Below are 25936 nucleotides of genomic sequence, written 5' to 3'. Positions count from 1 at the left end.
ACCCACGGAAATCTTGACTTGTACTTCACACTGCTAGTCCTCATGTTTAAAGGTAAAGGTATCCCCAGTGCAAGCACCGGGTCATGTCTGACCCTTGGGGTGATGCCCTCTTGCGTTTTCATGGCAGACTCAGTACGGGGTGGTTTGCCAGTGCCTTCCCCAGTCATTACCGTTTACCCCCCAGCAAGCTGGGTACTCATTTTACCGACCTCGGAAGGATGGAAGGCTGAGTCAACCTTGAGCCGGCTGCTGGGATCGAACTCCCAGCCTCATGGGCAGAGCTTCCAGACTGCATGTCTGCTGCCCTTACCACTCTGCACCACAAGAGGCTCTCCTCATGTTTACAGCATAACAAAAGCTCAAAGTCATCTGGCAGAGGTTCTCTCGAATCAGGGGAATTATGTTTCTTCATTCAGCCCAAGGAGTAGCCATGGGGCACCTAGGCAAGCATACCAACGTTCTCCTCTCTCACCCACTTTCTTGCTTACCCAGTGGCAGCACACAGACTGGAACTGAAATTCCTTAACTGCGTGGGGATAGAGCTTTTCGAAGCAAACATTGCAAACAAAATACACCAAGCAAGCAAGCACCCCGACACACACGCAATCCCTCAGCACAGAGATAATGTTCTCGGGAAGACAGACCTCAAGGTGCTTGGAGGAGGGGGGGCGGAGTGAGATTGTGTCTCATCGTTCTTAATGCAGCCAGAGACACGGCTGGCTTGCGTGCTTCAAGAATTAACAGCCCAGGCCTGGCAGAGCCTGGCAAGCTTAGGAGCTCTTCTCTCTCTCAGAACCTGCTTTCCTGGGTCCGATCCCTCTATGGAGGTGAGAAGGCCAACAGGTTCTCCCAGGAGGGTGTGTTGCCATCGGTCTCCACCCTCCCCGGGCGCATTCCTGGCTTCATCCATGAATAGCAAGCCACAAGACAGGTTTCCAGATATGGCTTCCATTTATGCTTATACACACATATGCAAACAGGGGGGCTGCAAAACAGAGCTCTTCTGCCAGGGCTAAAGCTGAGGCCAGGGCAGCGAGGAAGATCCCCCCACCCCCCCAGGCTAGTGCTAGAAGAAGAAGAAGAGTTGGTTCTTATATGCCGCTTTTCCCTACCCGAAGGAGGCTCAAAGCGGCTTACAGTCACCTTCCCATTCCTCCCCCCACAACAGACACCCTGTGAGGTGGGTGGGGCTGAGAGAGCCCTAATATCACTGCTCGGTCAGAACAGTTTTATCAGTGCAGTGGCGAGCCCAAGGTCACCCAGCTGGTTGCATGTGGGGGAGCGCAGAATCGAACCTGGCATGCCAGATTACAAGTCCGCACTCCTAACCACTACACCAAACTGCTAGTACCTGGGGCTGCCTTGCCAGCGAGGGCCCTTCCGCTCCCTCCCCCACAGTAGTGGGGATTGTGTTGTTTTATCACCTTGTTCACTGTGCTGTAATTTTGAATGTCCTCTTAATGGGGGTTTTATCGGGTTTTTATTGAGGACTTTGTAACCCACCACGAGCCAACTACAAAGCTTCATTTTGGCCCGGGAGATTCACAGAAGAGAAGCTGAAAAGTTTATTCAGATGTTTCAACCAGGAGCTGTACCAGACTGGATGCAGACTGTAGCTTCACAGAGGTCAACAGCTAACGGGGAGAGAAGAGACAAACAGTGTAGGGTTGTGTGTTGTTGGCTAAGGAAAAATTCAAAAACCAGCAGCAACAGTGCGAAACCTTTGGATCAGGACCAATCGAAAGCTCACAAAACTGTGCAACCTTTTGAGCTCCCCAGAACTCCACTAAGCTGGTTAGTTAGTCAATGGGTAAAAAAAAGGGGGTGTGTGTGGATCAGAAAGATGTTTCAGGGCGTGATGGAGAAACCTCCAATCTATAGATTGTCGAGCCTTGGAAATGGAATACAGGATCTGTGGCAGAGTTAATTGGACTGCGTCACACCGCTGGGCTCTCTCTTCCCACTCTCTTATGACAACTTTATAGTTTCATAGCGAGATGGGTAACAGAACACTCATCACAGGTGTAATGCAGGATTAGTCACGGCAAAAGAGGGGAAAAAATCTTTGACAAGTTAAATTGCTATGTTAACAACACTCGGTGGCAAAACCACTCAACCGAAATGAATTCTCCCACCTTGTTTTAATAAGATTCAGAAGGCCAGGACTGGGGAGGACAGATGAATATGTTCAGCCCTTCTTTGAGTATTTTTTTTGCCCAAATACAATATATTGCTATGTTATTTTAGTTAATTTATACCACAACTTTCACAAAGGTGGGGACCCCAAGGTGGCTTACATAACAACCCGCTCCTCCATTTTATCCTCCCGACAACAATCCTGCAAGGTAGGCCAGCTGATTGTGTGTGACAGACCGAGGTCACCCAGCAAGCTTCCATGTCAGAACAGGAATTCAGACCTGGATCTCCTGGATCCTAGGTGGACATTTGAACCACGATGCCCCACTGGATCTCATTTATTGCTGTCTCCTTACCATCTTATCATCTTGGTCTCAAAGTCAAGATTTTGCAGAAGTCAAAACCCTGCCTGAAGATGAGTCACAGCCTCAGGGCTCAGATTACAACCTGAGCAGTCCGGAAACCAAACCCCTCTGCCTTGCAAAAACTTTTACTCCCTTGCAGACTTCATCACCCTTTAGGAAGCCCTCATGTCCCCTACGTGGCCCCTGAGAGACCTGTGCTTCGAACTCAACTTAGATCAAGACAGCAGGACTGACAGATTAGGACTGTTGCAGCATGCAAGGATTAGCAGACAAAGAACCCCACCATTATCCTGAAAATGTCCATATTTGCCCCACTGGAGAAACACACTCTCAGGTTTCCACAACATGGTGCTGCAAAATAAAACAGGCCCTTTAAACTAATGTTCATTCCAACACAATGGTCCATTCCGCACAAGTTTAATGTAGCAGAAGGGATACAAATTGTAATCGCTACTAATATGCAGTCTTTTTTTATGCCAGGGCCCAATTCAGCACATGCATGTTGGGAGACTTGTGCTGGGAAAAACAACTTTGCCAACAGCCATTGAATGCATTAAGTGCAAGGCGAGATGCTGTTTGGTATAACTAAAACGTAATGAAGACATTTATATACACATTATACATAACAGCCGCAACTGGTGACAAGGCGGTACCAACCAACACCCTGTGCTGACAAAGGAATCCCGAGTCTTCTGGAGAAGATACTGTAACAAGACTTGGCCCCTCATCACGATGGCTTATCCGATCCTCTGTAAGAAGTTACCATCTGGATCAGACCAATGGTCTATCGAATAAATCAGACTGTATCCTACTTGTTGGAAAGCACAACTCAGCAAGCTGGGATACTTAGGCTGCTACATTACTCCAAGGGTGGAGGTGTTATTTTCTTGAATGGGACCACTCCTTGTCTTAACCTAGGAGCTGCTCTCTGACCCCTCCTGAGGCTGAGAGAGCCCTGATATTCTTGCTCAGTCAAAACAGCTCTATCAGTGCCGTGGCGAGCCCAAGGTCACCCAGCTGGCTGCATGTGGGGGAGTGCAGAATCGAATCCGACTCGCCAGATTAGAAGTTTGCGCTCCTAATCACTACACCAAGCTAGCTTGAGGGAGATGAGACTTCCCACCTACAGCCCTGTAACTGAAGGGAGTGGGAAGAGTGCCCCATGTTTATGCTGGGGGTACAGTGAGAGATGCAGGCTCTGGTGGTGGCTGAAGCCCTTGTAATGTGCAGGATTTCTGCTTGCAGGGATTTGATGTAAGACGGCGAATCTTGTAGGACTGTCCCTGAGCCTTCGTGAAGGTCCTACCTGTATATTTAATAAAAACATGGCAAGTCTCCAGTGCTCCCATGAGAACCAACCTGAATAAGTGCTAGTCCCCAGGCCGTCTCATCACTTACAGAAGGGGGACACACGCATAACAACAGCATGCTTCTTTAACAGATTCTAATTCAGCAGTTTCACTCTGGAGTTTCCCTTTGAAGTCCCTGGCTGGGAAAATGTGGAGAACAGCTACCCCGATGGAAAAGGCAGTTTGGGTCTATTTGCAAAATGCAAAGTCGCAGGAGCCAAGTTTGAATCCCCTGATCTTGGGTATTAGGACTGGTAATAGAGAAAAATCTCACTGATATTCTAGTCCTGAATCGGGAACACGGACCCACACAGGTTTCAGGGTCTGCCTGCATCTGCTGTGGAAGCGCCACCATCTACTCCAGGAAAAGGAACTCTGCACAGGCTCAATAGCAGTCAGTGGTTTGCGCTCTGCCCATTCCCACAGCAGTCTGATGCGCACACAGCGCCAGTCCCTTGCCTCGCAGCATCTCCACCCACAAAGTATGTGCCAGTTAATGTGCTTCCCCTCCCCTTTTAAAGTTCTGCAGTTTATTTACATACTCTCTTCTCATTGGCTGGCCGGAAAGAGGAAGGAGCAAAGGGGGAAGCCCGCAGAAAGGAGGAGGGAGAGAGGGGGAAAGGGGAGGAGATACCTTTGTTTCTCAGCTTTGGTTTGTAAACAAGAGGAAGTCTAGACTTCCAGCTGGCGCTTTTCGGGGGGCCTGCAGGTCTCTCCGCAGGGTGCCTCCCTTCTCACAAAGGAGCCCTAACACCGTCGCGAGGCAAGGTACCTGTGCATCAGGAGAGCTAGGAGGCTTCATCAAAAGAAGGAGGTTCTTCTGTGTTTCTCTCCTGCCAGGTAAGATTATGGTGGGTACCTTTCTCCTTGTTAGGTATGCAGGCCAGGCGACCGCAGTGGGCGATTGTGGGCATCTCCGTGTGGCACGAAGCTATAATCTAATTCGCCGCTAGGAGAAAGGAAGAGACCTGGTAAACAACAAAGGATAAAATGCATATCAGGGGCAGTTTTATCTTACCTGTCCGTAAGGCTCTCATTGGTGGCATCTTTGGTGACTCTTGTTTTTAAAACACTTGAATGTACTTTGACCCGCTGTGTAAATTATTTTTAAAACCGGGATCCAAGAAGCTTGTTCTCGATAGGACGAGGTGCCCTCTCCTGTATTCCAGCGGCTCATGTATCGCCAGAGTGGGAAAGCTACAGATATCTTTTTAGGGATCCTGTAATACAAGGTAATATGGCACCCATCTCGGCTCAAGCAGCCTGCTCTGTTGTCGTTCCCTAGAATACATTGCCAGCTCCCTATTGATTGGAAGCACTGAGCCAAATCAAACGGAGTCATAGCTACTGGACTGTTTATGAAGGGTGGGTGGCTTTACCCATATCTTTATAGCCTAGAACAGCAAATACATTACCGTATTTCCCAGAATCCCAGGTCTCATGATTCCAAGCTCCCAAGCTCCTACTGCAGAGGGACATTTGTTTTTCTAGCCCCAGATTTTGACAGCCGACGGACGGACGGACGGGGGGGGGGGGGGAATGCTGATTTTACAGTCTTGGAACCAAACAAATTAGAATTCTGCTTTTTAAAAAATGCTCGGTTTAAAAGACGACATTCTGCCCAAACTCTTTTTCTTTTCTTTTTTGCATAGTGTGTGGATTCTGAAATGTGTTCTGAGAACTGATTTGATCACTGGAAAACACTTTGTCTCAGCATGTCCAATGTAAAATTATTATTTGGGCATAATCTGCTGCCTCCTTGGTTAGGTTCTGTGACTTCCTTGCAGCAGATAATCAAAACAGGAATTTTAATTTGCAGTCATTTAGTAGTCCCCATGTGTTACCTCCTGTTTCTTCATTCCCTCCTCCTGCATACAAATCATCTTTTTTCTTATTAGGCTCAGGCTATTAAAAACATAACCAGCACTTCAGATCCTTGCCATCTACTGCTTGATACAAATTGTTTTCATGGGCTCCTCCCCAGTAGTCTATTAACCCATATTTCTTCAAAGAGAGGTTGTTGTAGAATAGGCAGACCATAATTTCTCCGGTACTGGAGAAACTCCAGATCACATGCTACCTGGATTCATCCCTAACTTCCCACAGGAAAAGGTGGATCCCTGCAGGAAGCACCAATAAAAGCTCAGAACCAAGTGTACATTTTCGTGTGAAGTTTCCCCCAATGCCTTTATTCAACCGTACAAGATATATTGACCGCAGGAACCAGGAAACCAGGGTCAAGAATGGGCCCTATGACCTCACAGAAGATTGAATATCTATTTATAACCATCTTAAGAAAATCCCTTCTGACCCTGTACCTGTGGCATGCAGCAGACTGTATTTCCCATAATGTTAAAGCAAACCTCTTTTACCAAGCCACTGATTTTGGAAGGCAGGCTGTCATACATTCAGTATGCATCTATCCTTAAAACCAGACCGGAGCAGGCTTCATGCTTGCTGCACTGAATTTCCAGTAGCTGGTCAGAGTGGTGCTATCGCTAGCTGATAAGGCGTCTCCATATTGACTAAAATAATGGCTAGTCCTATTGCTCTGTAATTAGGATCCATGCTGCATCCTAACCACCAGTCACTTGCCTTACTTTTCTCTAATTACATTCTCTAATAAGGGGACTGTGTTTGTTGAGAATGCCGGCCTAGATGCCTAGCGTGGGCCAGAGCATCGTTTCCTATAGAGCATTTTGTCCTAGCCTCCCTCTGCGTGTTCAGGGCTACATATATGGTACCCTCCTCCATTTGATCGTCATAAGAACCTTGTGAGGTGAGCTGGCCCAATGTCACCTGGTCTGTTTTATGGCATGGGTAGCCAAATGGTGGCTCTCCAGATGTCCATGGACAACAATTCCCATGAGCCCCTGCCAGCATGGCCAATGGGCAGGGGCTCATGGGAATGGTAGTCTATGGACATCTGGAGTGCCACAGTTTGGCCACCCCTGTGTTTATGGCTAACATGAGCTCCTGCCAGCACCGGCAGGTGGCTTATGGGAATTGTAGTCCATGGATATCTCCAGAGCCACAGTTCGGCTACCCCTGCACTACACCATTTAGCCCTGTGTACCCCTTTGTTCCTCCTCCAGTGACCTTTACTACAGCTTAACTACAGCTAGGAAAAACGGGGAAACCCGTATGAGCATTTATAGAAAGGAAAAGACCTCCCTCCCCCAAGCATAAAGACCCTTCCAGAGGTAGTGGGTCTGCTAGGGAAGCAGTGATCACATCTAGGATCTGCAAGGAGGAAGAAGACAACAGGTTAGAGACCAGGATAACTGGGGGATGCAGGGTCCACCTGGCAGAGATCCACCAAATCTCTCCCTCACACATACAAAACAAAAACCCCACAGCAAGTCCCAGGGAGACCTTCTTTGTGTTTGCAGAGACGGAGACAAGGCCTCCAATTCCCCAAGTCAGCAGTCCCCTGCCCCCAGGCTTGGTTGGTTCACTTGCTTGGCTTTCAAGGAGCCACCTCCCTTTCCTTCCCCCTCGCCGTGCTCCAGACTTCCCCCCCCCCTCCGCCCCAGCGAGCCGCCTCTCTGTGCAAAGGAAGCCTCCAGCAAGCCTCTTCTTCCTTCGCTTTCTCCCCTCCCACCCGCCCTCTCCCATTCGTTAAAGCCACTGCATTTTCGTCCGGGGCCCCCCTTTGCCCTGCACTAGCTCTTTTTTCCTCCTCTCTCCGAGACTCATCCGCAGGTTGCTGGGCACCCCTCTCTTCCGCATTCGTTTGGCAGTTCCGGTTTCTCTGCTCTTAATTCTGTGCTCATCAGCTTCTTCCCTTACACGGTTCCCTCTTCTCAGTGCTCAGGCTGTTCCTCCAGATCACCATATTGTTTTCAGATCGTCCTTCTCCTTTGGGCTCTCGCCCTCTTCTTATGTCTCTGGACATTTCCTCTGCACTCATCCACGGGTTACGTTATTGGCATCCTTCGCTCCTGCCTGCTTTTTATAACTGCATATATTTCTGGCCCTATTTATCCTCTCCTCTCCTCTCTCGTTCCTTCTGCAAATTGTTTGCTTCTTCCTGTATTTATCCTCCAGCAATCCTTCCGTAATGGGGTCCTGGATTTTAACGCCAGCAACCTAACTATCCATCCATTCCTTTCCCCCCCTAAAAAGTTCTGGAACACAAAGCAGCATTTTCAATACTTCCCTTCTTGGGGAACATCAACCCTCCAGGGTGGGAGGCAGATACTTTGAAACAAGGGCCAAAAGGGAAATTCGTCATGCGTTGAAACAATGACAAGTTGTGGTTTGACATTTTTTGGGGTCTAAGTGCCAGAACTTCTGGATCTGATGTGAGAGGAGAAATGAAGGGGTTTGGAAGGCAAGGATTCCTGGGTTGTTCCGAAAAAGAAGATCAGAGGATCTAGTGGGCACCTGAGTGCCAGCGCTCCTGGAAGGAGGAGGGGAGGTTCTTTGGAGAGAGGCAGCATGGGAGAAGCCAGGTTGCTTGTATTCTATTCTGGGCAAGATTTCCCCATCACAAGATGCTCTGTGCTGACCTACATCTCAGGGCTTATTACAGGCTGAGCCTCCTAGAACCTGCCTTTGGAGCCGGAGCACGTGGCGCTGGTTTGGTTAGACAATATTTAGTCAACGGCAAGAGCGGGGAAATGGAATCCAGGCATCTCACCTCCTAGCCTTCCTGGCTCACTCTAAGACATCCACGGAGGATCCAGAAATGATGCGCCCAGCAAACTAGCCCCACTCTGCTGATCTCATCACTCCTCTCTCTTAGGCCACCTCAGGCTTCTGTTTCTGCACGGCTCTCCGGCGGCTTCTCTCTCCATTTCGTGCCCCCCACGACCATGGTGAGGCTGTCCAAACCCAAAACTTTCCAAGCCTACCTGGACAACTGCCACCGACGCTACAGCTGCGTGCATTGCCGAGCCCACCTGGCCAACCACGACGACCTGATCTCCAAGGTAACAAAGGAAACGGCACCGGGATATTCCTGACAGACAGCAACCCGGGGAAGAGGTGGCCGTCTTCTCTGCTGGTTGGTTTAACAGACAGAACGCCCCAGAGTTGGTTTAGCAACGTTAGGTTTTTATTAAAAGCTATCATTATAGGGTCCTGCTTTGCTTTCCACCTTCCTAACCCTAACGTGGGTTTATTATGTAATTGCATACTTTCAAACGGCCTTCCACAACAACCCTGCTAGGTAGGTCACCGCTGATCACAGTTTGCAGATGGGGAACAAAGGAGAAGGAGAGCTGGTTTTTTATGCCCCACTTTTCACTACCAAAGCGGCTTACAGACACCTTTCCCTTCATCCACCCACAACTGAGAGAGCTCTAAGAGAACTGCCCTGTGACCTCAAGTCTAAGAGAACTGTCACTAGCCCAAGATCACCCAGTTGGCTGCACGTGGAGGAGTGGGGAATCAAACCTGGCTCTCCAGATTAGAGATACCACGATACCTCACTGGCTCTCAAAGGCAAGGGCAACAAGGGTGTGAGACTCTGGGAAGTCTGGGGCAGACGCAGGTTTTCCAGAAAGATTATTTTATCCACTGCACTTTTTCAGTGCCTCAACTCCAAAAAGGTATCCCCTGTGCAAGCACCAAGTCATGTCTGACCCTTGGGGTGATGCCCTCTAGCGTTTTCATGGCCGACTCAATACGGGGTGGTTTGCCTTTCCCTTCCCCAGTCATTACCGTTAACCCCCCAGCAAGCTGGGTACTCATTTTACCGACCTCGGAAGGATGGAAGGCTGAGTCAACCTTGAGCCGGCTGCTGGGATCGAACTCCCAGCCTCATGGGCAGAGCTTTCAGACTGCATGTCGGCTGCCTTACCACTCTGCGCCACAAGAGCCTCAACTCTAACTCACAACATTAATGCTGCAGCGCCCAGATCCCCCAGAACGGGGAAACCTCCAAGACACTCCTCCCTGTCATGTCAGCAAACAGACCGAAAAGCTCTTCCGCACCCAGCCAGGGCGAGCAATTTAGTTTCTAACAGATAAGCGAAAAAAGGGAAGAACCGGAGCCACCCCCAACTGCTGGATTATATATCAGGGAACCACAATTAAGCCAACAAAACAATTGTAAATGTGCCTAGTGCTTAAAAGAAGGGAGAGTTAGTTGCAACAAGGATGAAAGCAGGTGATACGGGAGCGGGAGGAATCTGGAAAGCCGCAAGGAGATGGGACATTTGTCTCCGCAAGCTAGATAGATTTCGGGGGGGGGGGAGGCGGGGGCTGTCGATTCTCGCCCACCCATCAACACCCTGGTGGCTGAGATACTGCAAGGTCAACAAGTTTCGCCTGCTGGCTGATTAATGATTAAATTGAATTCCGAGGGCCGGGATGAGGTGCACCTGAAAACCAGCCAGAGAACAAACAAGGAAATGCGGCAGGGAAGCTGCCGCGGGCTCGAGGATAGACGACAGTCTGAGGGGGGTGTTGTGGGTCAGGAATCCTGCATGGGGGAGGCAGGGCAAGGAGCCAATCAAGCTACCTGCTTAAAACGGTTCCCCTTGTCTTCTTGTTTTACAGTCTTTTCAAGGAAGCCAAGGCCGGGCGTATTTATTCAACTCTGTGTGAGTATCAGAGGAGGAAGCAGACTCTGGTCAAAGGGCAGCTACAAGGCAGCCTGTGAGAATGCCTCTGAGCCCTCTTCCAGCCCTGCTCTGGGATCCAGTGGTTGTGCCGGTGACCTAGTTTTCAATGTTTACACAGGGATGGGCAAACTGGGGCTCTCCAGAGGTCCATGGACTACAATTCCCAGCTGGCAGGGGCTCATGGGAATTGTAGTCCATGGATACCTGGAGAGCCCCAGTTTTGCCCACCCCTGGTTTAGGACACGGCCCTCTCTGTGAGAGAGCAGCACGTCAAAGAAAAGGATTCCAAACTTAGCCAAACTTTAACATTCTCGTTATCTACTCAAAACCATTTTGTTGTTGACTGGAGGCACTCCATGGGGCAGACTTCCCGGAGAGACAGCATGCAGGTTTGCTCAACAAACAGATAAATATTCATGCAGCCTCAACTAGTTCACCCAAGGCACAAGTTGGGGAGAACTACAATTTTGTCCACTGTTGCACTTACAGACGGTGGTGACCTCTGTGATTCAGCAGGGCCCATCCCGAGAGATGGAGAAATCCTGCCTCACACTAAATGGCAGTGGGGTGGGGTCGTGGCAGTGGGGTCGGGAGCATGCGCTTTACATGTGGGGCTTCTCCTGAAAATTACAGGCAGCCCAAAATGCAGCGGCAAGATTGCTGACGGGTTCGCCAAAGATTGGACCTGCCAGAGGTGGTGTTTGACAAAAGGAACCTCAATGGTCAAATGACTGTGCCATCAACCCTGACGGGTACCCCACCTTGAACCCTGTCTGCCACAGTCTTGAACCTATGAGGCCCCACAGGCAGAGCCTGAGGCTGACTTAAAGGCAAGGGAAACTAGGAAAATAAGAGGGATTATGGGTAACGGATGACCGGCACTGCAAGAGCAAAGCAACATTGTGCCCCTCAAACCCATTCCTTTTTCTCTCTGTTTCTTTCTGCCCCTCCTCGAAAGAGCTCAGGGCAGAAGCGTCCCTGTGCAGTTGGTTAGGCTAAGAAAGAGTAACAGGTCCATTTTGTCTGAGCGGGGATCGGAACTCATCTCTCCAGTTCTAGTTCGACCCTTTCACCGCTCTGCCTCACTGGCTGTCTCTTTGTTTCTTGGCTCGTCACAGAGTAAATGTTGGATGCGGCCCAGCCGAAGAACGGGTCCTGCTGACCGGCCTGCACGCCGTGGCTGATATCTACTGTGAGAACTGCAAAACCACCCTTGGATGGAAATATGTGAGTTCCCACCGGCCCTCCCTCGCCTCCCTCTCCCTGCAAGGTCCTCGGTTCACTTGATGGAATCTGACACCCTCTTCCCCACCCTCTGCCTTCCTTGTGTCTTGCAGGAACAAGCCTTCGAGACCAGTCAGAAATACAAGGAGGGGAAATATATCATTGAGCTCAACCACATGATCAAGGATAATGGATGGGATTGAAAAGAGAAGGGCGGCGGGAAGAGGCGGGATCTTGCCAGTGACACGTAGAAGGTGGAGCCTAAAAAATGACAATTTCCACAAGATTTGCCTCTGCCTTCCCAACCGATGGGCTACCACCCAAATCACCTCTGGATGCCTCTGAGTTGTGAAGGGGGAGGCGGAGCTTCTGCTCGGAGGCCACACCCCGTGGCTCAGATATGATGCCTTCACGTGGCGAAAAGGAGGCGGCGCACAAGGAGATACCTAGGCCGGGGGGCAGTGTGCAAGCAGGGCTTGGGAGGGGGAGGGGAGGCGCGTGGGGGTTTTGTTGTACAGAGTGTGTATTCCAAAATATCGACAGCAGTTGTATAGCGAAATGGGGGAAGGCAAGGGTTGTACAGTATTTGTGTGACTTTGTGAGAGTGTGTATTATATATATATATAAATAAAAGCACTGAAGTGATCTTTTTTTCCCCCCCTCTTAAAGTAGGGGGTGCTGTCACCAATAAAAAAAAAATCTGTCCATAAGGAATCCACGAGCTATCCCAAATCTTCGGGTGGGGCACACTCAACTTCATAGGGTTTTCAAGGCAAGGAGCCAGAGCAATCCGTGCTCCTGATGTTTCCACCGGCCAGATCCTTGAGGATGTTGTATCCTTTTTAAAAAGGACGTGGACAAAATGGAGAGGGTTCAGAGGAGAGTGACAAAGGTGATCCAGGGTGTGAAGACCAAGCCCTAAGAAGAAAGGCTGAGGGACTTGGGAATGTTCAGCCTGGAGAAGTATCTGAAAGATTGTCACTTGGAGGACAGGGAAAGGTTCCTGTTGGCAGCAGAGGGTAGGACCTGCAGGAATGGGCTTAAACTACGTGGTGCAATATCAGGAAAAAAAAATTCATAGTGGTTGAGCAGTGGAATTGGCTACCTAAGGAGGTGGTGAGCTCTCCCTCATGGCAGTCCTCAAGCAGTGGCTGGCCATAATTACCATGGAAGCTTTAGGCTGATCCTGCATTGAGGAGGGAGTTGGACTAGATGGCCTGGATGACCCCTTCCAACTCTATGATTCTCTCTCTTCTCAAGGACTGAGCAGGGAAATGAGCTTGTGCTGAAGGAAGTCTGAAGAACAGCCTATTGTGCCTCTTCCACCAAGTCTTGTATCAGACTGCAGATTTCTACCCTTGCTAGGATCCCATTCTCGGCAGAAGAGAGCCATGGAGCCCCTATCTGGGTGGGAAGGTGGCATATAAATGTTTAACGTAGAGTAAATAAATGAAAAGCAGATGATGCGTTTGGGTCTCCTCACCCTGAGGTTAGTCATTCTTCAGAATTAGTAAAGCGGGATAACCCATGCCCATTATGCACATGTTGGATAATGCACCTTAGAAGTAGATTATCTTCTTCCACACAGGAATATCCAGCTGCAAAAGCACATTGAAAGAGCATTATCCAACATGTACCTAACGGGCCCTAGTCTGCGCACATTACCAAAAACAAAGGTTCTTTTGAAGTCCAAGATAATCTGTTTAGGTTCCTTTAATGTCTGATCACTTGGTTTTCAGAGAAAAGAAGACCCAAAAAGACTCTACTGATTTTCACGGATCAGATATCCGCTACTGTCGGTTTCGTGCAGAACTTCATCAGCTGTCATCAAACTACAACTTACCACCAGCAGCTCTCACAGCTAGAAAAGGCTGTCACCGTTTCAAATTGGTTTTACTCTGTGATCTCTTTGGGGTTACAAAAAGGCAAAGAGCCTGAAAGATTCCCAGAGTCGTGATAAGTTGTATTGTGATGACAACTGATGAAGCCCTGTATGAAACTGACAATACCGGATGTCTGTTCTGTGAAAATCAAATGATTTTTGAGTCTTTTCTCTGAACCCCCCCCCCAAAAAAAAATATTTTAAAAATACCCAGACGACCTGGGACTTCAAAGGAACCTTTATTTTTTGCAATGTTCACAGACTGGATTATTCCAGTAGACTAAATCTCATTTGTTCACCATGTTCTCCTTGTTCATTGTTTGCTATAATTCTTCAGTTGCCTAAGGAGCAGAAGCTACAAAAGGTTTCAACACAAGGAGTCACCTCCTTGTAGAAGAATTAGTCCCAAAGCAAAGCATGTTCCACCCAATCTACCAAATTTATCTGGAGATTTATTCCCCTCTTCATTTAGCAGAGATTTCACCACATGTACCTTTCACTCTCTTGCCCTTTTGAGCTCGTCTCCACTACTAACGCCATCCAAAACGCTGGCATTCCCTCAAAGGACACAGAAATCCCAAATCCCAGAGGATTAAAGAGGTGCAGAGTGTATTACAGCAAGAGGTGGGAACAAGGGCTCAGCCAGCTTATGCAGTCAAAGTTTCCTTTCCTAGCTCTTAAGTGCTTAGCCAGAGGTCCCGCTAACTGTGCCAGCCCCAGAATACCCCCCAAACCAGAATCATCAGATGTCCAAGTGCCCACAGCCTCACAAGAGGGCCGGATGTCAGCTATGAACAGATATTTCAACCTACACTGAAATGCTCAAGTGCTCCATCTTCTGCCTGCTTGTGGGAGTTACAACAGGCCTTGTTCCTTTCAAGCAATCTCTAGTCAAGACGAGAATAATCTGCTCCACCTTTAGAGGAGATTTTCATGTTTATATGATAAAATGAATCATTTACCAATTGTTTACTGCTGTAAACATAGGCACGCTTTCAATCTCAGCAGGCAAAAGGTCCTGTTTCTTTGCCTTGTTCAAACATCGCTGTGAGGGGCGGTCTGTAAATCAAATGAATAAATGCTCCAAGCGTTTTCAAAATAAGAAATCAGACCCCAAACCCATCCAGTCCACTTTTCTGTTCTCCAGCTGTTGCCAGCATGAGAGCAAGCATTGTTGGTTTCCATAAAGCGGCCACGCAAAAGCAGAAGTATCCTTGTTGGCAGAAGTATCCTTGTTGGTTTGTGATCACACTGGTTGTTCGAAATGCATGGTGTGTGGTTGCAAAGGTGAAGAAAGTGATAAGAGTTCAGGATTTAGCATCCTTAGAATCAAAGTTTGGGGGTTGTTGTTTTTTTATGTAGTTTTTTTTAATGTATTTTTTAAATGTATAGTTACAGAAACTTTGGGACCATGGACAGCCTCTCCAATGACAGACAGATTTCAAGAGGGGGGGCATTCCTTTCTGCCCTCAATCGCAACTAGGAGAAGCAGGATGCATTTTGCAAAGGGCAGGAAAACGTGTCAAATGAGACAAAGAGTTATTTTCTTTAAATACCTCCCAGCCAACGCTACCGTGACTGCCAAATGGTGCAACTTCAGTCATTTTTCCATGTTTTCTTTTACTGTCCAAACTATGAAGCAGCAAGAGATCGATCTTTGGGGAAATGGATTTGAAAGACTGATCCTCTCCTGATAAAAGATTGTTTTTTGAGCAGTTCGCGTCAGAATTGCATTGTTGGCGTAGCAAACAGCTGTTTTACTGCTATTGTTTTAACTCATGAATTTATAGGCCTGTGGCTTACGGGCTATTAAACCTTAATAAAACTGAAAGCTGCTAAGTTATTCAGGCTGCCAAATGTAGGTCATCACAGAACATAATCTGAAGTTACAGACCTTTTTTTTTTAAAGTGCAGAAGAGATACAATCCTGCTCTCTGAGGACGCTCCCTAACAAGCGTTAATACTTTGAGTGGCATCATTTGCACTCAGTTTTGGCAAGTATATGGCCTTGGCGTGAACGTCATTATACCCTCGCACAACAGTATCAATAACTACTCATCTTTTCATAGCATCTGATCACCCCTTAAAAGCGGTTCGCATTACCCGTTAGAACGACTGTGACAAATGTATACAACACATACAATTAGTTGCATTGTGAGGCTACAAAGAGCCCAGGCATTAGCCACAATCGGGCTGCCAGCATCATTCACTGGACTCCTTCACACTCAGGATACCCGCAGCTGCCCAGCCCAGCTGCAAAAACATCTGGATGACAAATGACCATGGCACCTCCCCCCTCACCCACTTGTAAAACCCTGGACCTCATAGGTCAGGATCAATCAGGAAACTTTTGAGTCAGGGTGTTAATTAGGCAATTAGGAGGATTCGAGGGGTGGGCACAGAAAGGGACTGGGCCAAGACTCTTAATGAAGTCTGCGATGAAGTGGGAGAGCGGGCAGCGGGGACCACAGGAGGGGCCTTGGGCATCAGGATGGTGAGGGTGGGGGGTACAAAGGGATCCTGGGAGAGCCAAGGCGAAAGCCAGTGTGAAAGAAAGGCACGCAAAGGCTGACACCCCAGGGAAGGTGGGAGAGAGATAAAATAGAGGGGCGCTGATAGAAATGGCTGGAAGGTGTGTAAGGAGAGGACATCGTGGGGCTGCGAATACATGCCCCTGCTACTTCTGTTCTCCGGCTGCCCTGCTCTCAGCCCCAAACCCCTCCCCCCTGGAGGTGTGAATGTGCCATTTGGGGTCTCACTTCAAAGAGTCTTGGCGGAATCATAAATACAGCCTCAGCCGGGGGCTCCTCGGGGAGGGAGGAAGATCTGGGGGGTGGAAGCGTCCCAGTCTTGCTGCCAGAGACAGAACCAAGGAGACCTGCTTCTAAGCCCCTCAACTCAACCCAGCTCTACCTCGACAGCCTCCCTTCCCCTCTTCCTGGCACCCCACTACTCTCATCCGGCCTCTGGAACTCACGGCCTCACCTCCCAAGGCAGGAGCCCTGGCTCCCAACCTCATCGGGTTCTGCTTCACAAGATCCCCACGTCCTTTCCCAAAAACACCCCCCAAGAGTCCTGGCTTTCTTTAGCAACCCATGTATCACCCTTCGGAGATGTTTTCGCAGTACGGGGGCTCCTATCCTCTGCGGCCTCCCCCGCCTCCAGGAGCTGGGTATCCTCAGAGTCAGGCGCCCCAATACGAAGCCCTCAGATATCCAGGTGAGAAATTGGGGCTTGGTGGAGGAGGGGGAGACTGGGAGGGAGGGGGCCGAAGAGAAAGTTTGCAGACGGACGGCCAGGAGATAGACATGACGGGCATTCTTTTAGATAAACGGGATCAAGAGCGTGGGGATAACAGGTTGGGAAATGCGTTTTTAATGGAGAAAAGAGCCTACAAATGTTTCAGATGTGACAAGATTTCTACACAGAGGGAATGACAGGGAGATACAAGATTTCCTAGAATGGGAATGGTTGGAAGAGAAGGAAGAAGGAAAGAGCGGCAGGTTTGATTGCTTTAAGAGTATGGAGATGGCTGGTAAGATCAGAGAAGGAGGGCTGTGGCTGGAACTCCAGGGGTTACCCAGAGGAGAGCAGACTGGAGTGAAATGACACCAGGAAGCAGGCTGCAGAGGGCAAGGGGACTTTAATTTGAACAAGCAAGACGATGGCTGACAGCTAGGGGGAGGCTGAGACGGACCAAAAGGATGGGCCGCAGTGGTACCCAAGAGAGGGGAAACAGCTGCTGGTTTTGGACAGAGCAGTGGGAGGCCAGGCCTGGGATAACAAGGCTGCCGAATTCACGGAAATTCAGTAGCTTACTCTTCCCACCCTCCCTTATTCTCCCCAGTCAGCTGGACTTTTAGCACCTGACAGAGACCAACTGGTCAGGGGAAGAGATGGGGTGGGGGGAGACTGAGCGGAAACCAGCAGAAGGGTGACAAATTCCTGTAGGATCCTCCTCAGCCCTAACTGTAGCCCCCCTCCCCCCCCAAGACACATACACACACCTCAAGAAATACCCCTCTACCATATGGACCTTCTTTTCTTGCCTTGTTTTATCTGTCTCTTCCCCTAGATCTCGATGCTGCCCCCAAGCTGGATAGCTTCTTCCCCGGCCTGGAACCTTCAGGGCGCCTCCTGCCCCCAGCTCCTGGCCTCTCCTACGGGCCCAGCCAGGGTCTGCCTCCCGGTGCCCCACCGAGCACACGCATCCCCTCCGGAGTACGAATGAGCCTGGAGAACGGGGAGCTTTGGAAAAGGTTCAGCAGCATTGGCACAGAGATGATCATCACCAAGGCAGGCAGGTAGGGTTACCTGCTCAAGGTTGGGAGATACCTGGAGACTTTAGGGGCAGCGCCGGGAGGGGGTGGGATTTGAGGCGGGGAGGGGGCTCTGTGGAGTAGAATAATGTCCCCCCTCCAAAGCAGCCCTTTTCTCCAGGGGAACTGATCTTTGTAGTCTGGAGATGGGCTATAATTCCAGGGGATCCTCAGGTCCCACCTGGGGGCTGGCATCCCTAAGGAGGGAGAGAATATGCCTTGAGCCAGGTCTCCACCACAGAACCCTCTGAGAGAGCCAGGCACCAGCCATGAAACACATAGAGACTGGTTCTGAACGTATATTTTCAGCACTGACTAACCACAGCCAGTGACCGCATATCCCCCTGCAATGCATCCTTTTTTTAAAAAAAAACTAAAACATTATCTAGAAAGTTTTAATGAAACCAGAAACATTACCTATATAGATCTATAAAGAGATCTTTCGTGTTTAAGCCCAGGCACATGGCCAGCTAGATATCCGTGTGGGCGTGTGTCTGTCTCCCCTGTTCCCGCAATTATTATTTAATACATAACAACAGTGCCTGCCATGCTTTGAATTCGGGGAAGGGAGAGGTGGGACTGCTCAGGACGCTCAGGGAGTGAGCAGCCTTGTTTGCAGTCAGGGAGGAGGGGCTAGACGGAAAGATGCTTAGCAGAAAAACTGAGGGCACAAAGGGGATTTGCCCCTATAAAATTAAAGCACACTATAAAAATAAACACACACACACACACAGAGGATGGGGGAATCTTGGCTCTACCTCAACCTCTCCCTCATTAGCATCTCCTCACCCTGTTTTTAATAAATTCAACAGGCGGATGTTTCCACAGCTGAAAGTTTCGGTAACTGGACTGGATTCCGAGGCCAAGTATTTGATGCTGGTGGATGTCGTCCCAGTGGGCGGCTCCCGATACAAGTGGCACGGCAAACGCTGGGAAGCCAGCGGCAAGGCTGAACTGCCGCCCCCAGACCGGGTCTACATCCACCCGGACTCACCTGCGTCAGGGGCGCATTGGATGCGCCAGCCTGTATCCTTCCACCGGCTCAAGCTCACCAACAACACGCTGGACCCCCACGGACACGTATGTTAAGAGGGAAAGAAAGGATGTGGGGGGGGTGGCAGCCAGGAGACAAGCTATGGGAAGAAAGATGCATACAAGGGAGGCCTAAACAGGCTCGACTGCAGAGTTTGATATGAGGGGACTGAAAAATACAAGGGAGGATTGTTCAGGCTGAAAACTAAGGGATTATGGGAATTATTAATGCAAAATGGATTATGCAGAGATGAAGAAGAGCTGTGTTGTTGTGCCCTGCTGTTTTACTACCCAAAGGAGTTTCAAAGGGGCTTACTATCGCCTACCCTTCTTCTCCCCACAACAGACACCCTGCGAGGAAGGCAAGGCTGAGTGAGAGAACTGGGACTGGCCCAAGGTCCCCCGGCTGGCTGCATGTGGAGAAAGAGCGGGGGAATCAAACTCGGTTCTCCAAATTTTAACTGCTACACCCAGCTGGCTCTCACTTTAGCTAGGGCTGAGATGAACCTTAATGAGTTTCTTTTTAAAATGTGTTTACTTCATTTATACTATGCCTTTCCCCTTAACGGGGTCCAAAGCAGCTTACATCCTGTTCCTCGCCTCCGTTTTAACCTCACAACAGTCCTGTGAGGTAGGTCCCTCAGCAATTTTCTACGGTAGAGTAGAGATTCAAACTTGGATCTCCCTGATCCTATTCTGGCACTGTAACTACTACACCCCACTGGACCAGTGCTTAAAATAAATTTAAAAATTTTAAACCCTTCTCCAGGGTGCTATCACATTTGCATCAAGAAAAATGCATTCTACAGTTATGCAAACCATGCGCATTTACATTTATTATGCTTCTTTAAACCCATTCAAGAGAAGGGACAATGTCACTGAAACCCACAAGTTCTCATCAGGCCCTGAGATTTCAGAAGGTATTCATCCCTATTTTGCATAGCCATGAAGGACTAGAAACTTGAGCTGTCACACATTCTCTTTTAAAAAAAATGGAAATCCAATTTTTCCAGATGGCGAATCCTGAATCTGTCCTTGTGCAGAGTCACAAGAACAGTCTTGCTGACTCTGAAAGCCAAAGGGTTAGCTGGGGAGGTGGGTAAACATGAGCTAGGCCATCAGTTATATGGTTATCATAGAATCATAGAGTTGGAAGGGGCCATACAGGCCATCTAGTCCAGCCCCCTGCTCAACGCAGGATCGGCCCAAAGCATCCTAAAGCAGTTATGATGACTCACCTCTGGCTCTTGTGTTTCTCAGCTGATTGTCCACTCCATGCATCGTTACCAGCCACGGATCCACGTGGTTGGAGCCGGAGGGCGCCGTGGTGCAGGGGGCGGTTGTGCTTCTTTCACCTTTCCAGAGACTCAGTTTCTGACTGTTACAGCCTACCAGAATCCACAGGTGAGAGACCAAAGCCCTCTCTGTAATTCAAGACGCCTTGAGCTCTGTAAGAAAGGAGTCCAATCAATGTTTTAAATTAAATAACTGAAAATAAAAATAAATCTCTCTTTGAAACTCCCTATCTCCCTCTTTACTCGACAATTTGGAACCAGCAAAAGTACAGCCTGAGGACATTCTAGCAGAAACCGCTATTTTAGAGGCTGAAAGAGCGGCATGCAAGATGGGCATGCAAGAGGGCTGAAAAATTCCTCCAAAACGTAGCCTTGATAGCTGGGATATATCTAGGGTTGGGAAATACCTGGCGACCCTGAGGATGGAGCTGGGAGTGGGCAGGATTTTGGATGGGGAAGAATCTCTTTGGAGTATAATGCTATGGAATCCACCGTCCCAAGCAGCTCTCTGTCATATGGAGATCTCCAGGCCCCACCTGGAGGCTGGCAACCCTAGGTTTGGGATATGGCTAATGAAGCCGCCTTCATTATCCAAAGAGTAAATGTGACTCTGAAAATGCGTCATACGAATTTGGCCTCTTCTTCCTTGAAAGTTGCTTACCCTTCAATTCAGTTTGCCTCTTCTTAAACTGCGTCTTTTAAGGCTGCCGTCGGACACATCCCCGAAACACGTGCAAAAAGGGCCTGTTGAATCCGATAGGGAAATAAAACCGACTGTCGTTAGAAACCTAGATTGTTGCCTTTATAACAGTTGACGGCACAGAGCTGAAATCACAACAGACTAAAAATAAAAAGCGTTAGAACATCTCAAGGCCAAGGACCAGTCACTCTGAGGAGGGAAAATAATTTTAAAAATGAGCCAACCGTGCCACTTTAAGGAAGTGCAGCACAACTGGGTCTTCCTCCCCTCAACCAACCTCGGTTTGTTCTACGCCTCTCAAACGTCAAAACATTTTTTATCTCCGCAGGGGGACTAATATTGTCCACAGGCAAATAGGCATCCCCACCACCAACCCCCTGCTTGCCCCCTTCCAAAAACCTTTCCACGGATATTAGGTCTGTGGCCTCCTCATATAGAGCCACGTTTTCCCCACCCTCTGCAAAACTCCATGCAAGATGCCGCACAGACCTATTTGAACATAACCCAAGTGAGACATTCCCCCTCACTGTTAGTCTCCCTCTAAACTGCCTAAATTCCTCTGGGAACGTCCCTTCAGTTCAGTTTCACCTTGAAGAGCATTCCTGGACTAGGAAAACCTTGCTTCCTTTCTTCTTCTTCTTCCCTGTGGCCCCAAATGTCCTTACACCCATAACCCCTCTGCCTGTAGCAGTGCCATGGAAGCTCATTCCATCTTTGGTATATTTGGCATATTCTCCAGCCATTTGCTAACCAATCTGAGTCTTGCTTCCCTTTGCTCTTTTATTCTAACTGTCTGTGGCCAACCTTTAGGTTGCTCTCCTCTCGCCGCTTAAATAGTCCCTCGTATCCCTCCGCCTCTTATGTAGGCCGCAGGACGTCCTGCTCTGTCAGTTCAATCCGGTCCATGCACATTAATTTTCTTTTGGACAACGATGAGTTACAATGCAGAGCTGCCTCGATCTCCGTCAGAGCCCTCCAGCCGAATTCTTATTTGAAGCACAACTTAAGTGGTTCTAAAGGTTATTGGAGAGCAGACTGCGAGGCCTAGTTCACAGACTTGCAGGAGAAGGCGGTAGAGTAGAATAGGCTGTTTCCTTTCAGAATATAGGTTGTGTATTTCGACTCAGGTGTATTTCCACCTGAGGCTGGAATTCTGGAATTACAAGGTGTAATGGTGATACACCTATGGTGATACACCTTGGCTGGGGTTCCTGCCCCCTACAGACTCCACCCCCTGGAGCTAGCAACTAATTCCAGCTATAAAATATTCCTTTGCATTAATCCCTCCCCACAACAACAACAATTTGCAAATAGAAAACTAGCCCAGCATACAAAGAGGCTGTAGAATCCCACCCCCTGGTGTGGCTAGTTTTCTATTTGCAAGGATATTTATGCATTTTAAAGCTAGAATACCCGACCGGCTGTCTGGAGTGTTGCATTATTCTATCCGGCTATTTTATGCTTCCGAATCAGGAGTATATATGAATCTAGCATTAGATGGGGGCTGGAACGATCTAGCAGTCTGCTTGCCTAGTAGCGTAACATTTGAAGTGGGGACACGTGGAAGATTACAGCAGCTATTTTTGTGACTAGAAAAGTCAGGTGCTGTTCCTATTTGTGGCAGATTTTTCAATAGGAAAAAAACGGATACCAGTTGGGTTGCCTGATTCCCCCCAGCTAGTTAGTCACTGGTGTTGGGTGTGGGGAACAGGGAAGGTTGCAGCTCCAGGTTGGGAAATGCTTGAAGACTTTGCAGGTGGAGGGAATGGGTGGGATTTGGGGTGGGGAGAGACCTCAGCAGAGTACAATGCTATGGAGTCCGCCCTCCAAGGCAGCCATTCTTCCTGAGAGAACTGATCTCCATCACCTGGAGATGAGCTATAATTCCAGAGGATCCCCAGGTCCCACCTGAAGACTGGCATCCCTAATGCAGTTATCAGTATGAATGAAAAGTGAGGATCCCATGTCCCAGAATTATCCCTGTCCTCCAGAAGGAAGACATTTTTATTCCTGTCAACACAGTTCCTGGCCTTCGTAGCTTAGTTTTGTCATTGCTAGGCTAAGAGGAGAGCAAGTTCAGTTGTAGAACACTCTCTACCTGGCGGGGGACGTATAGGTCAGGGGTGGCCAAACTGTGGCTCTCCAGATGTCCATGGACTACAATTACCATGAGCCCCTGAGAGTATGTGCTGGCAAACGGAACATGTTTTAATCCCTTTTCCCGTAATCCATCCTTTTTCTTTTAGTCCTTTGGAGAACTACACAGGACACTTTGGTGAAATCAGTTGGCAATATAGACTTTTCAAGACTCTCCTTGCAGCAATGAGGACTAGAAATGTTTCACTTTGAAAAAATGAAAAGCTAAGATTCACGTGTGACTTATATGAAAAGAAACAGAATGCCTTCTACAGATGGGCATCGTCTGTGCAGGTAGACCCCTTTCATCACCAGCCTTTACCTTTTTTTGTTCTCAGATTACTCAAATGAAGATTGAGAGCAACCCTTTTGCCAAAGGCTTCCGGGAGAACGGCATGAACAGCAAAAGGTGAGCAGGGGGAAGGGGAGCAGATATCAATATCAGGAGGGACCATTTCAGTGTTCGTACTTGCTTGCATCAAGGGCTCCCAGCTGCTAATCCGGCCCTGAAAATACACCAATCGGCCTGCATTGGGGGTTGAACACGTCTTACTGTGCCTTCCTTCATTCCAAAATACAGGGAGCGGGAGGCCAGAATCAAGAGGAAAATGAAGGCAAATGAATGTGAGACCAATGTGGGAGAAAGCGGTAAGAGGAACAGACCCCTTCTCCTGCCCCGGACCTTCCTATCCCTAACCTTTTAGTCACCAGAATGAAATTTCTCAACATGACCCCTTTAGCTCACCAGCCTGAATTCTAAGAAGTTGCTCATTTCTTTAAGTATCCCTTTCTCAACTTTCAAATTGCTCTCCTCCCAAGTTCTATAATGTATTAACAGCCAAAATAAGAAAAGAAAAAAAAGGGTGGGTTGTGCGTAGATAGATATGATGATGCAATAATATGTCAATCCAAAATTCTAAGTCCTGTTTATTGTCCAGTCCTTGGAAGCCAAAGGAGAAAACGGAATGCATGCTGAACTGGATTCGGGTACAACGAAGCCTGTTTCATGAATTTCTTCAGCAGCATTAGCCAAATATCTCGACGGCACCTGGCTCACAGTGGCTTGTGTCTCACCTTCAAATTGAGTGACTGCAGGAGGCATTTTTCTAGTATCTACTGGTCCTCCATGGCTTCCAAGGATTGGACAATGAACAGGACTTAGAATTTCTGTTTTACATATTACTATTGTATTACTATTGTTCCCGTTTCATTTCCGGTTATAACCTCTTTTCCACATAGAGAGCAAGAAAGGCCCGTGCGATTCTACCCTGACTGAGGAGATGCCTGTGGATCACCCGCAAGAGCAGCCGCCACCCCCGGGACTCCCACACCCTTCCTGTTCCTTCTACCCCACTGGAGGGACTAACCCCAGCGGAGCTGAAGCTTACGTGCAGCACCCAGCTGCCTTCCATGGCTTGCGAGGAACCCCATCGCCCTATGGCAGGTGAGCTTAGTCGTATGAAGTCTGAAGAAGCGGGTTTTTGCACATCTAAGCTCAGCCCTTGATTAAAACTTCCTTGGCCTTAAAGATGCCAAAGGACTGAAATTTTGTTCAGCGACCCAATTACTATGACAGCCTTTCATTGTCACAAAACAAACAAAAACCCTTCAGAGTTCTTGGAAGATTTGGATAATGTCAGATTAAGAAGAGTTGGGTTTTAAACTCCGTTTTTCACGGCATGCAAGAGTCTCAAAGCGGCTTCCGACCACCTTCCCTTCCTCTCCTCCCAACACACACCCTGTGGGGCAGGTGGGGCTGAGAGAGCTCTGACCAGACTGCCTCGTGAGAACTGTACTATCAGGACAGTAACAAGGCCAAGGTCACCCACCTGGCTGCATGTGGAGGAACAAGGAATCAAACCCGGCTCACAAGATTAGAAGCCGCCATTTTTAACTGTACACCATGCTAGTTTAAATTGGTGAATGAAACCGATTTTGGGGGTAACTATTGACCTAACCTAAAAAAAAAAAAAGAGGAAAGGAGCCCAAATTCCCTTTGCCAGAATAACTGCCCCCTTGCAAGTTAAGGCAACATTCCTCTGCATTGACCATTTTGACGTCTGTTTTCCTACAGCCCGAGCCAAGAAATGGCACCTCCTCCATCTCCACCCACTGCCAAGTCGCCTCACGAGCAATCAGATTTCAGAGCGATGCTCCCAACAAGCTGGAACAGCCTGGACATCATCCCTTTCCTTGGGGGGCCAGACCCACCAGATGCTTCTCCCTTCACCCCGTTCAAGTTCAGCTTCGCACCTTACCCCCCAACACCCCGTGTGTATGGGCCGCCCACTAGCTACCCTGGCTCCCAGCCCCCCATGCTCTAACCCCTCTCCCCCCCCCAAAAAAAACCCAGAATCCTGACTCACTCACACTTCTTGTCCTCTTTTGCCTTTGAGGAATCCTGATGCTTCTTTCCATTTGGGAAGAGGCAGAGGTAAGCTTCTGTGTATCCTTATTTTAAAAATTAAATCCTTATAAAACTGTCACATAAAAAAGTTCACGGGTCTTATTATTACTATTTATTAGATTTGTATAATCTAATAAATCTTATAAATCTTCATTTTAATCTAATAATCTTCTTCCGAGTGTTATGTAAAGATGAACACTCAAGTTCCCTCCTGAGGCTCTACTCTTTGTTTTTCTGCACCGGGGGGGGGGGGGGGGGGGGGAGGGAACAGGTCTTTAAGGAGCAGCACCAAGATCTGGAAACTTTTTGACAGATTTAAAGTGCGAGTTTCAGATGATATCTTAGGGATGTTCCACAGCAGACAGATCCCACCTGCTATGAAGATTTCTACGTTGCTCACCTTTGCTTCGTTATACAATTCAGAGCAGAACCCAAGTCTGTTAGTGCAACATTTTTGACGTTTCCAGCACACACTGTCCAAAAGCCATTTGGGAAAAGAAAAACAAGAACATGCAG

At 48.5% G+C, this 25936-nt stretch overlaps 2 protein-coding genes across 2 annotated transcripts; both read left to right on the top strand.

Moving 5' to 3' along the window:
- The first annotated feature begins 4465 nt into the window (after positions 1-4465).
- On the top strand, positions 4466-12292 carry YPEL3 (yippee like 3). The gene is made up of 5 exons (XM_077314781.1): positions 4466-4690; positions 8601-8787; positions 10361-10404; positions 11544-11652; positions 11763-12292. Exons 2-5 carry the CDS (start codon positions 8671-8673, stop codon positions 11850-11852), a joined length of 360 nt encoding a protein of 119 aa, XP_077170896.1. The 5' UTR covers positions 4466-4690; positions 8601-8670; the 3' UTR covers positions 11853-12292.
- A 4064-nt stretch (positions 12293-16356) lies between these two features.
- On the top strand, positions 16357-25510 carry TBX6 (T-box transcription factor 6). Its single transcript, XM_077314628.1, has 8 exons — positions 16357-16750; positions 17607-17835; positions 18663-18930; positions 20143-20286; positions 23352-23422; positions 23594-23661; positions 24253-24457; positions 25088-25510. Exons 1-8 carry the CDS (start codon positions 16627-16629, stop codon positions 25335-25337), a joined length of 1359 nt encoding a protein of 452 aa, XP_077170743.1. The 5' UTR covers positions 16357-16626; the 3' UTR covers positions 25338-25510.
- The last annotated feature ends 426 nt before the right edge of the window (positions 25511-25936 follow it).

This window comes from Paroedura picta, chromosome 16, assembly GCF_049243985.1.
Source record: "Paroedura picta isolate Pp20150507F chromosome 16, Ppicta_v3.0, whole genome shotgun sequence".
NCBI classification, from domain to species: domain Eukaryota; kingdom Metazoa; phylum Chordata; class Lepidosauria; order Squamata; family Gekkonidae; genus Paroedura; species Paroedura picta.
Note: the sequence above shows the minus strand (reverse complement) of the source record. Positions and strands in the feature narration are given on the sequence as shown.